At 35.2% G+C, this 17,525-nt stretch overlaps 1 protein-coding gene across 1 annotated transcript in view; it reads left to right on the top strand.

Annotated features, from left to right (window-relative positions):
- The window catches only part of LOC128870354 (rho GTPase-activating protein 6-like), a 124,479-nt gene that overhangs the window by 99,011 nt on the left and 7,943 nt on the right, over positions 1–17,525 (top strand). Inside the window, exons 5-6 of the mRNA XM_054112968.1 lie at positions 14,810–14,960; positions 15,018–15,336. Of these exons, the coding sequence (XP_053968943.1) occupies positions 14,810–14,960; positions 15,018–15,336 (470 nt within the window). The remainder of the gene's footprint in view (positions 1–14,809; positions 14,961–15,017; positions 15,337–17,525) is intronic.

Here is a 17,525-nt window from a genome sequence, read left to right as displayed (position 1 = left end):
GCACGCAGAACGTTGATAATGCCGTTCAGTATTAAACTGAGCGCAATGTCGACGTGCATTGCGTATATATAAAGCCCAAAAATTCTCGAACACGCTAATCGGTTCCAACCGATCCTAGAACGGAGACGCGACTTCGCGTCGTGTTTGTCGGCGCGAAATCGCTTACCGCAGTGTTGCCGCTGTTTATCTATTTATTATGAAAATTTCTGAAATTTGCTAATACTGGTATGATTTTCAGACTTTTGGGTTTTTTGCAACGTGAGCAGCGCGAGCTACCAGAATTGCCTTTGCGAGCTACCGGTAGCTCGCGATCGACGGGTTGGCGACCACTGCTGTAGACCAATGACTTCACATAACCCCAAAGAAAATAGTCTAGCGGCGTCAAATCACACGAGCCATTCGACCGGTTCATTTCTGGAAATAATGCGCTCATCGAACTTACTCTTCAACAAATCAATTGTAGCGTGTGCTATGTGGCTTGTGGCCCCGTCCTGTTGAAACCACATGTCGTCTAAGTCCATACCATTCAATTGCGGCCAAAAATAATCGTTTATCATGTCGCGGTATCGATTTCCATTCACAGTAACGTGGCGATCGTTCTCGTCAACGAAAAAATATGGGCCAATTACGCCGCCGGCATGTAAACCGCACCAAACAGTGATTTTTTCGGGATGCAACGGTGCCTCATGGATCACGTGTGGATTGCTTTCTGTCCAGTAACGCATATTTTGCTTGTTGACAAAGCCATTGAGCCAAAAGTGAGCTTCATCACTGAAGATGATTTTTTGGAAAATTTATAAATTTTCATAAAAAATTTGCACGATTTGTAATCTTTGCTCAAGTGTGTAGCGTTCCATGATGAAATGTATACTAATGAAGTTTACAAATGACAAGCGAAAAATAGAAAATATTGCGTCGTTCGCCCTCCCTATTGGAAAAAGGTTGAAGCGTACCTATTGAAAAATGCCCGCTTCGCTGGGTGAAAGAAAAATATAAATGAAAAGTGTTCTTTGTTTTTTTCTTGTTTCATCATTTAATTCATGCTCGGCCATTATTTTGTGACTTTTTCTAATAACAATGTTTTATTTATTTTAGTGACTTACTCTAATGATTGTAAACTAACAACTTATTCTAAAGCCTTCTGGTACAAAAAATTTTTGGTTTTATTTTCATGCGGTGTATAAATATAAAGTAACGATGTTTTCCCTACTCGAGAACATCCTACATACAGTTGCCCATGTCCAAAGCATGGATAAGTTAGGTCAATTCCACATAATTGAAGTGTTTTACCTTGAGACTTATTGATTGTAATAGCAAAAGCAAGGCGAATTAGAAATTGAAGTCGCTTAAAATCAAAAGGCAAATCTGTTGAAATCATTGGAATGCGCGGAATCAAAACATCTTCACCTTTAAATTTGCCTTTCAAAATTTTAGCTTCAATTACATTGTTCATCGTCTGTTTCACTGCTAATCTTGTCCCATTGCATATTTTCGGCTGATTGATATTTCGCAACATAATGATCACTGCGCCGACTTTCAATTGCAAACGATGTGGTGGCAAGCCGGGAAAATTAAGTGAATTCAAAAATTCAATTGGATAATTCACTACATCGTCGTGATTGAATCAATTGATTTATAGGTGACAATTTCACCTGGAATTTGAGTCAATATACTGGCATTGATTTCATTGACATTGACATTTTTGGCAGCTAATATAGCTCTCTCGCTTAGCCAATCTTGATTTTGATAGTTTTGGGCTATATTTGGGAATACATTTTGCACTAATTGTAGTCTTGATTCTGTTACGGTACAAAAATTAGTTGGAAGTGTGATCATGCCTGTATTCTTATCAATTGGCTTTCGTCCATTTGCAATTTGCAACAAATGTTCGGAAAGTTCACCAGCTGTTGGATCATTCTGCAGCTGCACACGAACATTAGTAGTTAATGTGAGTTTTTGAGCATATCTCCACAGATTAGAAGATTTAAGGCACGCTCTCAATTCATCAGCTGCTGTTGATTTGGGAATAACAGGCAAAGTTTGTCGAAAATCACCGGCCAATAGAATTAGTGCACCACCAAATATGTTTGTGTTATTTCGAAAATCTTTCAGTGTTCTATTTAAGGCTTCCAGTGATTTTTTATGAGCCATCGTACATTCATCCCATACAATAATATTACATGTTTGTAAAACCTTTCCCATTCCAGAATTTTTAGAAATGTTACAAGTTGGTTCTTCATTTACCTGTATATTTAATGGTAACTTTAATGCAGAATGTGCAGTGCGACCGCCGTCCAATAAAGTTGCCGCTATTCCAGATGATGCCAAAGCCAATGCAATATTATTCTGTGATCGAATGGTGGCCAAAATTAACGACAACAAAAACGTTTTTCCAGTCCCACCTGGTGCATCTAAGAAGAATATTCCTCCTCTTTCATTTGCAACATTGTCTATAATTGTGTCATATGCCTGCCTTTGTTCTGTGTTTAATTTTGGTAGGTTTGTTGTTACAAATGTGTTCAGATCATTTCGATCATATTCTTTTTCATGTTTTAATTCTGCATTGTATGCATCATGCATCGGACGATTTGATGCGATCATACCTAACTCACTCAGAATTTTATTTGCAATCATCAGGCAAAAGTCTTCGATATTAATTAATGCCTCATTATATAATTCATCTGTATAATTCAAATTTGGATTTGCAGTAATGCGACGTACTTGATGTAGGATATCTTCTGTCATGTATTCTTGGTAAGTACTCCACAATTCTTTTGGGTTTGCTGGAAAACATGTAGCAATAATAATGGCAAATAGTGTTCTTATTTGGTGTGGAGAACTTGTTGCACATACATCCATAAGAGTTGCATCCCACTGATTATCATTTTCAAGCAAATTCAATTATTTGCATGCTTGCTGATAAGTACAAAAAAGATGACCATTAACTCGTTTCAAACTTTCGAATGATCTTGGGCCGGGAATATCAACTAAGAGTAAACGTAAATAGAAACATTCCACTTTACTTGGATGCACAGTCTAAAGACGTCCGATTGCATCACCCAAATGAACACCTGGATATCCATCTACAGGTATTCCTCGTTGCCTTCGTACCCAGGACCTTGATGATGCATTCCAAGTATAATATTTAGGAACATTTGAATAAAGCAATGTTCTTGCAAATGAATATGTTTCACATAAGTTGAAAAATGCAGTTAGTGTTGTTGCTGGTGGTCGTTCGGCCATTTGTTGAGCAGTATTTTCAGTGAAATAAACACTTTGTTCATTTTCTAAATGGACCGACAAATGAATAACAGCTGGATGGCGATTATTAATCGGAAATGATAATATTCTCCAAACTGCTTCGTTGCTACTAATGTATCTTCCCATTTGGTAATTAGTAATTTCATCATTTCGATTTACATCTCCAAATACTGCCATGTCACTTCCTTTATTGATATATAATATTTGCATATGTATTTGATGGATTTTACGGAGTTACAATATTCAACATTTATATGTGCGTTAAATGTTTTCGATAATAACTTGGAATACGGAACTATCCAACGGTTATCGATCTCCACATCTTGATTATTTATTTTCACAGTGACTGTTTTTCCATTATCTTCTGGTGATCTTCTACGGTACAATGGATATCCATCATTTCCAGTCATTGTTTCAGCAATTAATTGCCTTGGGTAGTTTTTTGAACATTTACCATCAACCATACATGGAGAGTTTTGATTTAACGTACCACCAAAATCATGTTTTTGGCTCCAGTAGTATGTAATTCTGGATCTTCATTTATATCTGGAATTTCAGCACATATAATATGATCAATTTTATCTGTGGTTAGTTTTTGTTTTAACCAAACCAAATATGCGCATTAGGCAAGCCTCTTTTTTGCCATTCCACAGAAAACATGAAACATTGTACATCTCCGTAAAATTTATGTTTTACAATGAAATCCATTAGAGACTGTAGCTTTCGTCTAAACACTCTTGCAGTAATGTCATGCCTATCAGTAGCTGATTGCCCAGTATATAAATGATTCTTAATATCATCCCATTTCGGATTGCATGTGAAAGTTATTAATAAGTCGGGTCGACCATAACTTCTGACATAACACATTGCATCTTGGGCGTATTCATGCATATGCCTTGGACTGCCTGTATACGATGAAGGTAATATTATCATTTGACCAATGTTATTAACGTTGGTATCGTTGTTAATTGCATCTCGTAAATGTATGTATTCGTCACAGTGTAATTTTCTTTGGTTGAATCTAATGTAATTCAATCATTCTGTTTCTATTTTCGCTTATATGTCAACAATATACTGATGAAATAATATACGACATTTTAAAATTTGATTCTCTTGATTTTCTCCTATCATGATTCTGTATGCATAATAATTCATTGCGCTTACAGTTTTATTTGTTTCTTGACCATTGCTGGATTTATTTGTTTTATATCAATCGAATAACCTTCTTCACCACGACAGAACATAAGAGGATATTGTAATGCATCATATTTTCGATGCGTTTCATTAACACGTTGCAGTGTATCATTTCTTCTTTACAAAACAATATCTCTTGGTTGAAATTCATCTCCAGATATAACAATTGCAACCTCGTTGCTTGAAGTTGGTTGATTGTATCTTCCACGATGTTCGCCGGCAGGCGTTTTATTTGCATCAATTTTAATTTTATGATTATCAGATGACAATCTTTCGATTGTTGTTTTAAAACTTTGCACCAAAACATTGTGTGTGTGTGTAATAAATCTTGTAACTCTCTCATAATGTTTCTGTTTATATTTCTGGAAAATGCACACCGTGCTTCAAGTTCATCATCGTTGTCATTAATGAAATAAATTTGCAAAAATTTTGACTCTTGATCGGGTAATCGTAGTAATGAACCTATTAAGTGATATGCTTGCCCTTGAATCTGAAAAAAGCCATAATTTGTGTTCATAAAATCTAATGATTCATTAGATGTGTCAGCGAATGTTGTTGAACGTTGAAGTTTATGTATTACCTTGAACGTTGGCATGAAGTTATCGGTTATAATTTTTCCAGCACCAAAAGATGTCATTTGAAAACATGAATTATATGTGGAAATTTTTTCAAGAAAATGTTTGGAATCGGGCGATGTTCCCGATAATAATGTAGCTAATGGTTCGGGCGGATATTGTATGTCTGGTAAACGAACTTTTCCTGCAGCGCAACACATGCCTGGTGTTTCAGTTTTGAATTTCAATGCTTGACAAAATCCGCAAATTTTATCCATACTTCCAATGACAACGTATTTGTGAGATGAATAAACAAGTTGTGGATTATATTGAAATGCTGCACCATTCAAATTTACAGAATTGATATTTATTGGCCGATTTTGAGAACGTGACCTAGTACGATCTCTTTGTTGACTTAATCTATCAGCATGATTTTCCTCACTTTCATTTTGTCTGTGATTTTGCACATTTCTATTGTGACGTGTATTACGTCCGATGTTAGCATGTCTTCTACCTCTTGGCATTTCTTTTACCGAATCAAAGTGGTCTTCTTTATGTCACCCTGAGCTCTTGATTGCTACTTTTCTTGTTTTTAAGCTGGAATTAAAATTAAAATACTGTTAGCGCCATCTTTTTAAAATATAATTGAACTGTGAGCACGCATTGAAATGAAAATTACACAGAACAGAAATGGGAAATGATCATCAAAAATAATATATATTTTTGAAATTTTTCTTGAAAATATCTACGGAAAGTGTGAAAACAATCTCTTTTCTTAAATATCTTAAGTAAAAACTTCTAAAATATTAATTATTTTTGCCGATTTCTGTTGTGTGTATTTTTCACACCATTTATTCACTGTTTCACTTGTTATCAATCATTTGCAAAATTAATATATATTTTGTAAATTTTTCGTGAAAATATCGTTGGAAAATGTGAAAACAATCTCTTCTCTTAAATATTTCTGACGCACTTTTTTATCACTTTGGTTGATGCCTGGACACTGCTTCACTTGAACACTTTACCAAATAAAACACTTTATTGTTAGTTTTAACACTTACTTTCACTATGCACTATTACTGATAACCTTTGGTAATCTTCTAAGAAAACGGCCTTGCTTAAGTACTTTTTTAGCGACGACCTGTTCAGGTTCGTTGAGCTAATGGTTTTGCTTCGGTTATCCCGAAGTATGGGTGTAAAGAAGAAGTATATAAGCAAAGTGTTAAGTTAGTCACAGCAGCATTGTGTTACGATTAATTATTGCAGGCGGTCAGCTACAGCTGTGCCTGCTAATTTGTATGCTTCTATTCTATGCGAATGCAGGCGTGCAGCCACTGCTGTATGAATATATGTACATATATATGTATGTTTGCATTCCATTGAGATGTATGTAATGGAACGAAATATTAGGCATAAATACTGCTACATTAACTTGTACATATGTGAGTAAAATGTACGCTCCATGCAACCGTTTACAATAACAACCACACGCGTAAAAAGAACGCTGCCTCGTGTATACTGTGTGTTGACGAAGAAGTAAGGGCGATTTTAACCAAACATAGTTACAAACCTTCTCCACATGTGTCTCTTCAATGTGGCAAAGTTTGGTTAAAATCGGTTGAGCCATTCTCCGAAAAGTTCATCACAACGCGAAAAACGGCTGAGTTTTTATATATATAGATATACATACCGTGCACGCTCGATAACGTGAACGCTCTAAAGCGTGAACGCCCCATAACGTGAACAGACATTTTTGTGCATTGACTACTTTAAAACGTGAACAAACCTAAAAAGATCTATAACATGAACAATAAACGTTATAATTATTTGAATGTAGCTTATATTGATCTCAAGTAATTTTAAAATTGGGGAATCTCCTAATTATAAAATAGATATTTTATTCGTAATTGCATGTAAAGAGTAAATTATTGCAGTCGCGGTTTTGGTTTTGCAAAGAGTGTTTCGACTTATGTTTTCTGGTGAAAATGAGTTCTAAAAACCCGTGTGCTTGACATTAAAATGAAAGGCTAAAATTCTCGGCTTATTAAAAAAGTCTCATCTGTGACGATTTTAGCAAAGAAATATAATTTTGCTAAATCACAACACGTATTGTGGACCTGTAAATAGAAAAACACTGCGTTCTTCAGAGTTGCCCAAAATGGAGAGAGCTCTTTATCTCTCTCCAGTAAGTGCTGTAATGTTGAAATAAATGGCAAAATCACTGCATGCAAAATTTAAAGAAAATGAAGCAAACTTCTTCACTAGTGATGAATGGCTCCAAGGATTCAAGAAGAGGTACGGTATTCGTCTTCTTAAAATATCAAGCGAAACACTGTCTTCGAAACCTCAGCTAGTGGATCCGTTGAAAGAAAAACTTAAAGCTAAAATGGCCGAATTGGAGTTGTGCAACGAGCAGTTATAAAGGGTGGTTAAGCTTCAAGGGCCGGTATTGATTTTGAATAAAGTACAATTTTTTTAAGAAATTGTTGTCATTTCTCCTTATTATGATAATATTGGTATGGCTCAATTACGTATGGAACAAAATATCGACCAAATGGCCGCCGCGGCATAATTGAGGTTCTATGCCGTTAATGTGCCGAATTATCTCATCCCTTAGCTGCTGTTGAAACCAGATATCGTCCAGATCCATATCTTCCAATTTGGGCCATAAAAAGTTCGTTATCATCTCACGATAGCGTACACTATTCACAGTAACTGCCTGACCGGCCTCATTTCGGAAAAAATACGGCCCAATGATGCCCTTTGTGGGTGCATTGGTTTTTGGCAATCACTCTTGGATTATCATTCGCCCAAATGCGGCAATTCTGCTTATTGACAAATCCACTGAGGTGAAAATGTGCCTCATCACTGAAAATGATTTTCTACGAAAATTGGTCATTCACTGTTGCCATTTTCTGCCACCATTCTGACCATTGACGACGCTTGAAATGATCAAGAGGCTTAAGTTCTTGAGTCAATTGCACCTTGTAAGCGTGTAAATGCAAGTCTTTATGCATAATGTTCATCAAGGACGAGCGTGAGAGGTGCAATTGTTGGGCACGACGACGAGTTGAGGTGGACAGCTCTTCAACCACACTATCGCGAACAGCAGGAATTTTTTTTCGCATTGCGAGCTGTACGAGCATGCACTGGTGTTTTCACCTGTCCTACATACCCGGTTTGTTCAAACTTTTGCACAATTTTTCCGATTGTACGCCCATTTGTACGATTAAATTGATCGAAAAAATCACGAAGTACGCGATATGCATTTTGATTTGAACGCCCGTTTTCGTAATAAGCCTGAACAACTTTAACGCGTTGCTCGATTCTGTATCTTTCTATGGTTCAAAGTGAGTTAATCTCAAATTGAAAAATAGCACATGAAATGCAGAAAAAAATTGACGCTTAGGTGTGGCTTACATTTAACATCGGCCCTTAAAATTTAACTAACCTTTATAATGCTGATGTGTCGGGGTTATTCTGGAGACTTTTGCCAGAGAAAGCGTACGCGGCGAGTTTGGAGAAGAGAGCCCCAGGGGTAAAGTCCGAGAAGCAACGCCCCCAAGCTTAAGCTTTTGGTAATTGGAAAGGCGAAGAATCCACGCTGATTTAAAAACTTTCAATGTCCCACCGACTATAAGAGCTCGAAATCCGCCTGGATTTGCTCGAGTCGTTGAAAAAAATTAACTTAAAAACAGCTATAAATCTTTTGGATGCGGCTTGGTTTCGTGTTGGTGAAGCAACATTGGCTAAGTGCTGGAATAGTATTTTTTAAAATTTTGCGGTAAGCAATGATGATCCCGAAGATAATGTTCCGTTAACGGTTTTAAAAGAAAAATGGGAAGCTGAACTTCGGACCTTGATGAGTAACATCGTCGACCTCCTTAGTAGTTTAAATCCTGAGGTTCGTTCGTGTTCGCAGATATGCTCAAAGATATGTGGGTTATTGGAAAAACTTTTTTTTATTTAAAATTCACGTTACCAGCCATTCATGAATGAACGAAGATATCGATAAGGGCAATACAGATGACGATCATCAACAAGAGGACGAATCCGATGATGATAGCGTATCAGACCAACTGGAGAAAATTAAGCCGACTGAAGCAGTTGAAATTTTCAACAAGGCGTTAATATGGGCTGGTCATGAAAACGTCGATCAAAATGATATGAGTGTGCTAAGTCAGTAAAGGGAGAAAGCTGTCCTTCAAGTTTTAGAAAAACAGAAGATACAAAAAAAGATGACCGATTTTTTTAAATAAAACCATCGTATGACTTAATTTTCAATTAATATGTAACGAAAACAAGAATAAAATTTGAATTTAAATCTGAAAAAATATATTTATTTACTCTTTTTGGGCATTCCAAATCGTGAACACTTTTGTTAACGTGAACTGCCTTGGTTTGAATTAGTTCACGTTATCGAGCGTGCGCTGTACATATCAATATACCAAAACACTTGTATGCTCTATGAATTCTCGTCTAAAATTAATTTCGAGTCGAAAAATTAGTAAACATTTTAATCCAATTTTTATGAAGTTTTAAATGACGAAAACGCACACAATAAAATGTGAGGTCGTATTATAATGCATTTTGTTTAAATTCTTCTTTTTAAATTAAAGCAACGAACATTACAGCTACTTTGATGTGAGCATGTAATATTCAAACTTTCATCAATCATTTAAGTTTGCTTGAAAATATTATATAAATTTAATAAATTTTCGTTTATCAAGGGAACATAGAAATGTACAAGCAAATTCCTTGCAAAATGCCGCCGGCTATTCGTCAATTTGATTTCCTACAGAGAGAATTCGCTGTAATCAGCTCTGTTAAAAGTTTCACCACACCCCGGCCGTGGTTAGACTTAATTTTTGACAACGTTCTCTGCACACTATTCGCAGCTCGTGAGACTTCTCTATATACTAACGTTCTCTGGAAGAAAAGTAGGCGAAAGCAATGGAAACAACCAAACACAAGAAATTATGCGCACACACACATACTTTCTAACCACGGTGTTTTCGGCATAAAAACCCAAAAAAACTGCGTTTGGAGGCTTTATATTAATTTGTGTTTTCACAGTTTAACGCACGGCTTTTTCTTTTCATTAATTTGATGAGTTTAAATCTCACAAATCACACTATTACCAACGCATTCACTGAGCTTTCACAAACATGTAATTTTTCTTACTTTTGTTTATTGTGGTCGTTGTAATGCGAACTTAGCTGACCTCAGACTTGTCAAAATCACGAAGAATAAAATAATTGTTTCTTAATGGTGCCACCGTACATACTCTATTCGGCTTGCTTAACACCCAATCTGTAACCAAGCGTTAGGTAGGTGATATAATACTCAACCTATTATGCTCTTACACAATACCCGATCTGAACAGTAGTGCTCTTAAGTAAATAGGAGGGAAATAAAGGGAATTCCTTGGGGAAAATGCTGGTAAACGTCAATCATCAGTAGATTAGCTGATTTGTTTATTTTCTCACCATTTGGTGACTTCAATGTCAAAGAGATCTGCTTGTTGTGGTTGCGTTTGTTTGTTTACATTCTTATTAAAATTTTGACATTTAAACCACCCAATTGCAAAACCACAATCGCTGCAAAAATAAAACAAATGCAAATTTGTTTTTTGTACTACTGCTATCACTAGCTGGATGCCCACATAAAAGGAGACAAGGAGTCGGATGCAAAAGAGTGCAGGTATTGTATAAGTAATCAAAACCCAGCTGTTGTGAAGTTTTTGGGTATTCACAGTTCTTACGAATTGTAAATTATTCACAATGATCGAACTAACCCAACCTGAGCTAATGAAATCTTGGTGAAAATGAAATTACCATTTCAAGCCTTCTTTGGTTAATCGGGCCGCCGATACAAATAACTTTGTGCGTCACTTTTTCCAATTATCCGGATCAATTGGGACCAGACTCGATCCGGATAATCGGAAATCCGGATAATCGGATTTGACCAAAAAAGCTATATATATAGGGAAATAAAGCATTAATAAGAACATTAAAATCACTTTACTTATTAAGCAATGAAGCAAGTAAAATTAAATATGTAACTTTATTGAAAAAATAATTTTATTTTAACATTTTTGTCAATGTAAGTGTATTAATGAACAAACTCGCTTTACTTAATCATAACTTAATAGAATAAAAGAACTTACTCACTTTACTTCATTTAACTTTAGATATTAAAGAAAGTAATTTTATTTAAAAATTTCTGTCAATGTAAGTGTATTAATGAACAAACTCGCTTTACTTAATCATAACTTAATAGAATAAAAGAACTTACTCACTTTACTTCATTTAACTTTAGATATTAAAGAAAATAATTTTATTTAAACATTTCTGTCAATGTAAGTGTATTAATGAACAAACTCGCTTTACTTAATCATAACTTAATAGAATAAAAGAACTTACTCACTTTACTTCATTTAACTTTAGATATTAAAGAAAATAATTTTATTTAAACATTTCTGTCAATGTAAGTGTATTAATGAACAAACTCGCTTTACTTAATCATAACTTAATAGAATAAAAGAACTTACTCACTTTACTTCATTTAACTTTAGATATTAAAGAAAATAATTTTATTTAAACATTTCTGTCAATGTAAGTGTATTAATGAACAAACTCGCTTTACTTAATCATAACTTAATAGAATAAAAGAACTTACTCACTTTACTTCATTTAACTTTAGATATTAAAGAAAATAATTGTATTTAAACATTTCTGTCAATGTACGCTGTTTTAATGAAGAAACTCGCTTTTTAGAAGCTAGATCTTTCAAGCGCTTGACGACAAGAAGGTCTACATGGTCGCATTCAGATTGTCGTTCCATCCAATTTAAGGCAGTCTCAAAACAAGCAAACGCCTCACTTGCAGAAGGTCCAGCTTCTAATTCAAATGTAGAATCATTGTCATCTTCTGTGTCCACTGGGTATGATTCTTCTTTTGTACTCTGAATAATTTCATCGTCACTCAATAATTGGAACCCAGGATCTATTGAATCAGAATGTAACCAATCTTCGATATCCTCTACATTGCACTCGGAACAGCCTGGAACTTTTGTAATCATATTCTGCAGGTTTTCCGTAGACATTGAATCAGTATCTTTATCACTTTCCTCGTTGTTCTTCAATTCTGCATTTTCTTTTTCTTCCTGTATTTGCTGTTGTGTTGAAATTCCATTTATTTTATTCCAAGCCCTCTTCAAAGTTATCGCCTTTACGGAAGTCCATGCATCAGCTACCATGTAGCAGCAACCTTTTATGTTAATGTTTTTATGATATATTAGAGTACCTTCTTCATTTTCATCGGCTAACAGTAGCTTACGAAGCAGTTGTTTTTTGTAAAGTCGTTTCATGCATTCAATGATGCCTTGATCCATAGGTTGCAGCAAACTGGTCACATTAGGTGGCAGAAAAAGAGCTTTGAAACGACCATTTTCTCTCTCAAGTAAACTTTCTGAAGGATGAGTAGGTGCATTGTCCAGCAAAAGCAATACATTCCCCTTTTTATTTATTTTCTTTTGATACTTTTTAACATCTGGAATAAAAACGTCATCAAACCATTCCGTAAACAATGCAGAAGTCATCCATGCTTTATTTTGGTTTTTATAAACAACTGGAAGCTTTTTAACGTTTTTAAAAGCTCTTGGGTTTTTGGATTTGCCAATTAAGAGTAATGGAAGCCGATGATTGCCTGTTGAATTGGCACAAGTAAGAACTGTCACGCGATCTTTGCTAACTTTGTGACCAGGAGCACTTGTTTCTCTCTTTGAAGCTAAAGTTTTACGAGGTAGTGCCTTCCAATTGAGGCCTGTTTCATCCGCATTAAAAACAAATTCAGGATCGTAATTTTCAATTTTCGTTTTAAATTCCTCAATAAACTTTTCTGCTGCAGTATTATCGGCAGAAAGCTTTTCTCCACACAAATTGAGCTCTCGAATGCCGTGCCGAGCCTTAAAATTACGCAGCCAACCGTCACTCGCTTTAAATTCGGACAAATTATCCATCTTCTCAGCAAAAATTTTTGCTTTTTCACAAAGAATAGGTCCAGAAAGAGGATTTCCAATTGAACGCTGCTGTAAAAACCATTTAAACATTGCCTGTTCAAGTTCTTTATTTTCAGCAGTTTTCATATTTTTTCTAGATGGACTTCCATCCTCAAATTGCAAATTAGAAGCAAATTTTAAAATTGCAGAACTGTTTTTCTTTAAATCCGAAATAGTCGATGTTCCTACATTATAAGTTTCAGCCAAAAATTTATTAGACACTCCTTTGTTTAATTGTTCAATTATTTTCACTTTATCTGTGATTGAAAGCACAACACGTTTTCTTTTAGAAGACATTTTACGCAAAAACTGTACGCGAAACACTAAAACAAATCACTTAGACATAAAAAATATTTAAAGATTGGAAAACGCGACGAAAATTTAACCGCTGTTTGCATACAAGTTTGTACACGCCGAAGAACGCGGTATCCGCATGCGTCTCGGTCAAGTGAAATCTACAGAGGAGGGGATAACGTTCTTAAACTCGAAGAAAAACGCACTTGCAAATGCTATAGTTTCTACACATTCAAAATTTAGATAATATAAAAAATATTAATAATAAATTATAGTCTAGAAATTCAAGTTTACTTTTCATCAATATTATGTATTTATTATAAAATGAAAAAATATTTTTAGAAATATGTAATTTATTTTATAACATTGGTGCAAGTGACAATTAAAATTTATCTCCGAAGCCCTTTTGTTTTTTGGTAAATTACTTAATTTATTAAAAATATTACAATCACAAAATTAAAACTACATAATAATTTAACTTTAAAAAATGTTAAAACATAAAAAAATTATGAAAAAAATTTTTTTTTTTTTTGACGAAAAAAAATCCGGATAATCGAATGTCCGGATAATTGGAATCCGGATAATCGGAATTCTACTGTACTTAAATGTCATGATAGTAGCTTCAAAATAAAGCTAGAAAACTGGATTGGTGCGTGACTACCATTTGGAGGTGAACAGGTTCGAATCTACGTATATGAAACAACAAATAATAAAGGGTTTTCCAATAACAGGTGTTATTGGTGAATGGATTGAGCTATCGAGAGATGGTTAACAATTTTTTATGACCGGAATTGGATGGTATTGATCTAGACAATGTTTATTTTCAACAAGACGGCGCAACGTTTCATACAAGAAACGAATCCATTGATATTTTACGGGAAAAGTTTCCGGATGGGGTTATCTCTCGAAAAGGTGATCACAATTGGCTACCGAGACCTTATGATTTAGCACCTTGTGATTTTTTTCTTTGGCGCCATCTGAGAGAGAAGGTCTACGCCAACAGCCCAGGGTCGATTCAAGACCTCAAAGATAGTATTCGTGAGGCTATCGAGGACATAGGGCAGCCACTTTGCAATTCGATTATGGAAAATTTCATGAAATGGACAAGCATGGTCGTGGTGGTCATTTGCCTAATGTTATTTTCCACTATTAATGGCATACCTTCCTCTTTATAATGAAATAAACATCCGATAATTTATATTAAAAAAGAGCATTTTTCTTTGATGATTAAAATAACAACTCTGTTTGGAAAACCCTAAACGGTTTTTTCTAATAGCGGTCGCCCCTCGGCAGGCAATGGCAAACCTACTTACAGTACATCTACCATAAAAAAGCTTTCCCCTTTTCTAAAGGCTTCTTATTTATAATAAAACCTTCGAAATTTTAAGCCTTAAAGTCCATATAGGTTATACCTTTTTTTGCACTTTAAATTATTTCTTTTTTAGATGCGGGAGGACTTCGATAAAAATTCCATGACAGCTATTAAGGCCGAAACATGTCCACATGATGTTGCAACGTTACTTAAAGAATTCCTACGAGATTTACCCGATCCCCTGCTCTGTTCTGGACTTTACAAAGCATTTCTAGAAACTCAAAGTAAGTATGAAGCCTTCGTACAATGTTTCTTTTTTTAACAATTGCATTAATCTCTAGAAATACGCAACCGCCGACTACAGTTGGAGGCGATATCGCACTTAGTAAAACTGCTTCCAGTGGCTCATCGTGATACTCTCTACGTCTTATTAAAGTTCTTAGCAAAGGTCGCATCCTGTTCAGACGATGTGTCTGGTCACGGTGGTAATACTCAAGTTAGTGGAAATAAAATGGACAGTAATAATTTGGCAACCGTGTTTGCACCAAATATCCTACGTACATCGCTGAAAAGTCTCTCAAACACCGCTACAGCAGATATAGCCGCTTGTGGCAATAGCAACGAACAGGAATCCATGAGTGATGCCATAAATGTGATTAGGTACTACGTCTAAATATATTAGGTGAAGTAAATGTTCTAGCGTTCCCCACTAGATGCCTTAAGTAAGTCATATCTCAAAACGTAGCGCATTAGGTCAAACTATACTTAAATTAAAAGTAGCATAATACTCCAAAAAAGCTATCTGGTAGTTTCGTGTTTTTATAACGCGGCAAAAAAAGGCAAGATTTGATACATCTTTCAGTCTTACTAAGGTGAAATAACTGCACAGGTGGCAACAGGCATGCTGTTTACGAGTCAAATACAGTTTCGAATGCAACAGCAAAGGGATGGTTTCAACGTTTTATGGTACTATGAACATCGAAAAGGAGGAATGCTCCGGACAATTTTCGAAATTGTTGACGAGTTCGTAGAAATCCTGGAGTCGGATTGCAGTTCCCAGGAACTGAATATTACTTGCATGAAATGAACTACGAGTAGTTCAGTAGTTCGTTGTTCACTGTTGGCAAAGAAAATAGTTGTGAAGAAACTCAGAGAGCGCCAAACTGTATACAAAATACAGAGAACGTTAATGTACAGAGAAGTCTCACGGGCTACGAATAGCGTGAATTGAAATATTTACCAGAGCTGATTACAGTGAATTCTCTCTATAGTATATTGGCTCTGCACATTTTTGGCTATAATATTTGAATTATAAGCGCCAAAAATTTAAAATCAAAGTAACTTTAATGTTCTTTGCTTAAATTTAAAAATAATACTTTAAACAAATTACATTATAAAACGACCTCACATTTTGGTGCATGCGTTTTAGTCAATTTAAAACTTTACACGCTTTTGATGAAAATTTTTACTAATTTTTTGTGTTCAAACTAATTTTAAACGAGAATGCATAGAGCGTTTAAGTGTTCTGGTATATTAATATATGTTCATATATGTATATACATGTACCTATACATATATTATGTTACTTATATTGGGTTGGCAACTAAGTAATTGCGAATTTCACTCATAGACGGCTTCAGTTGAATTTTTAGGTTTGCAGACGTAGTAAAAATGTAAAACACAATTTGTTATTTGATAGTTGGCAATTCAGCTGTCAATCAGTAAAAAAAAGTTTTTTGATCGGTGCGTAGTTTTCATTTAGCGTTCGTTGAAAAATGGAAAATCAAGAGGGAAAAGTTATGTGCTGTTTATGGTGACGAAGCCTTAAAAGAACGGCAGTGTCAAAATTGGTTTGCCAAATTTCGTTCTGGTGATTTTTCACTCAAAGATGAGAAATGCTCTGGTCGTCTAATTGAAGTTGATGACACCCTAATCAAAGCAATAATCGACTCGGATCGCCACAGCGCAACATGTGGGAGAAGCTTCATAGGTATATCACAAACATGCATTGGAAATCACTTAAAACAACTCGGGTATGTTCAATAACTCGATACATGAGCTCCTCACGAACTGAAAGAAACGCATTTAACGCTACGCATTAACACCTGCGATTTGGTAAAGAAACGTTATGAAAATTACCCATTTTTAAAATGACTGATAACTGGCGATGAAAAATGGAATGTTTGCAACAATATCAAGCGGGAAAGATCGTGGAGCAGGCCAGGTGAACCAACTCAAACATCATCAAAAGCTAATATTCATCAAAAGAATGTTTTGTTATCAGTTTGGTGGGGTTATAAAGGAATTGTCTTCTTTGAACACTTACCACCTAACCGACAGATCAATTCTGATGTCTGTATTGAACAACTAACGAAATTAAACAATGCAGTTAAAGAAAAGCGGCCCGAATTGACAAATCAAAAAAGTATTGTATTCCATCATGACAATGCAAGGCTACACACATCTTTGGCCACTCTGCCAAAATTATTGGAGCTTGGTTGGGATGTCCATCCACCATATAGTTCTGACCTTCCACCACTTGATTACTTTTTGTTTCGATCTTTACAAAACTCCTTGAATGGTAAAAATTTCAATATTGATGATGATGTCCAATCTTACCTAATTCAGTTTTTTGCTAATGGAAACCAGAAGTTTTATGAACGTGGGATTATGATGCTGCCTGAAAGGTGGCAAAAAGTCATTGATCAAAATGGGCAATACATTACAGAATAAAGTTAATTAGTTCTATGACAAAATTGTCTTTGAATTTCCAAAAAGAGGTCCGGAACTACTAAGTTGCAACCCAATATTTGTACAAAAGTTCAATTACACATTTAATTATTATACTG

The sequence above is a fragment of the Anastrepha ludens genome, chromosome X (assembly GCF_028408465.1).
Source record: "Anastrepha ludens isolate Willacy chromosome X, idAnaLude1.1, whole genome shotgun sequence".
NCBI classification, from domain to species: Eukaryota; Metazoa; Arthropoda; class Insecta; order Diptera; family Tephritidae; genus Anastrepha; species Anastrepha ludens.
The sequence above is the reverse complement of the archived record's forward strand: the minus strand, read 5'-3'. Positions and strand labels throughout refer to the sequence as shown.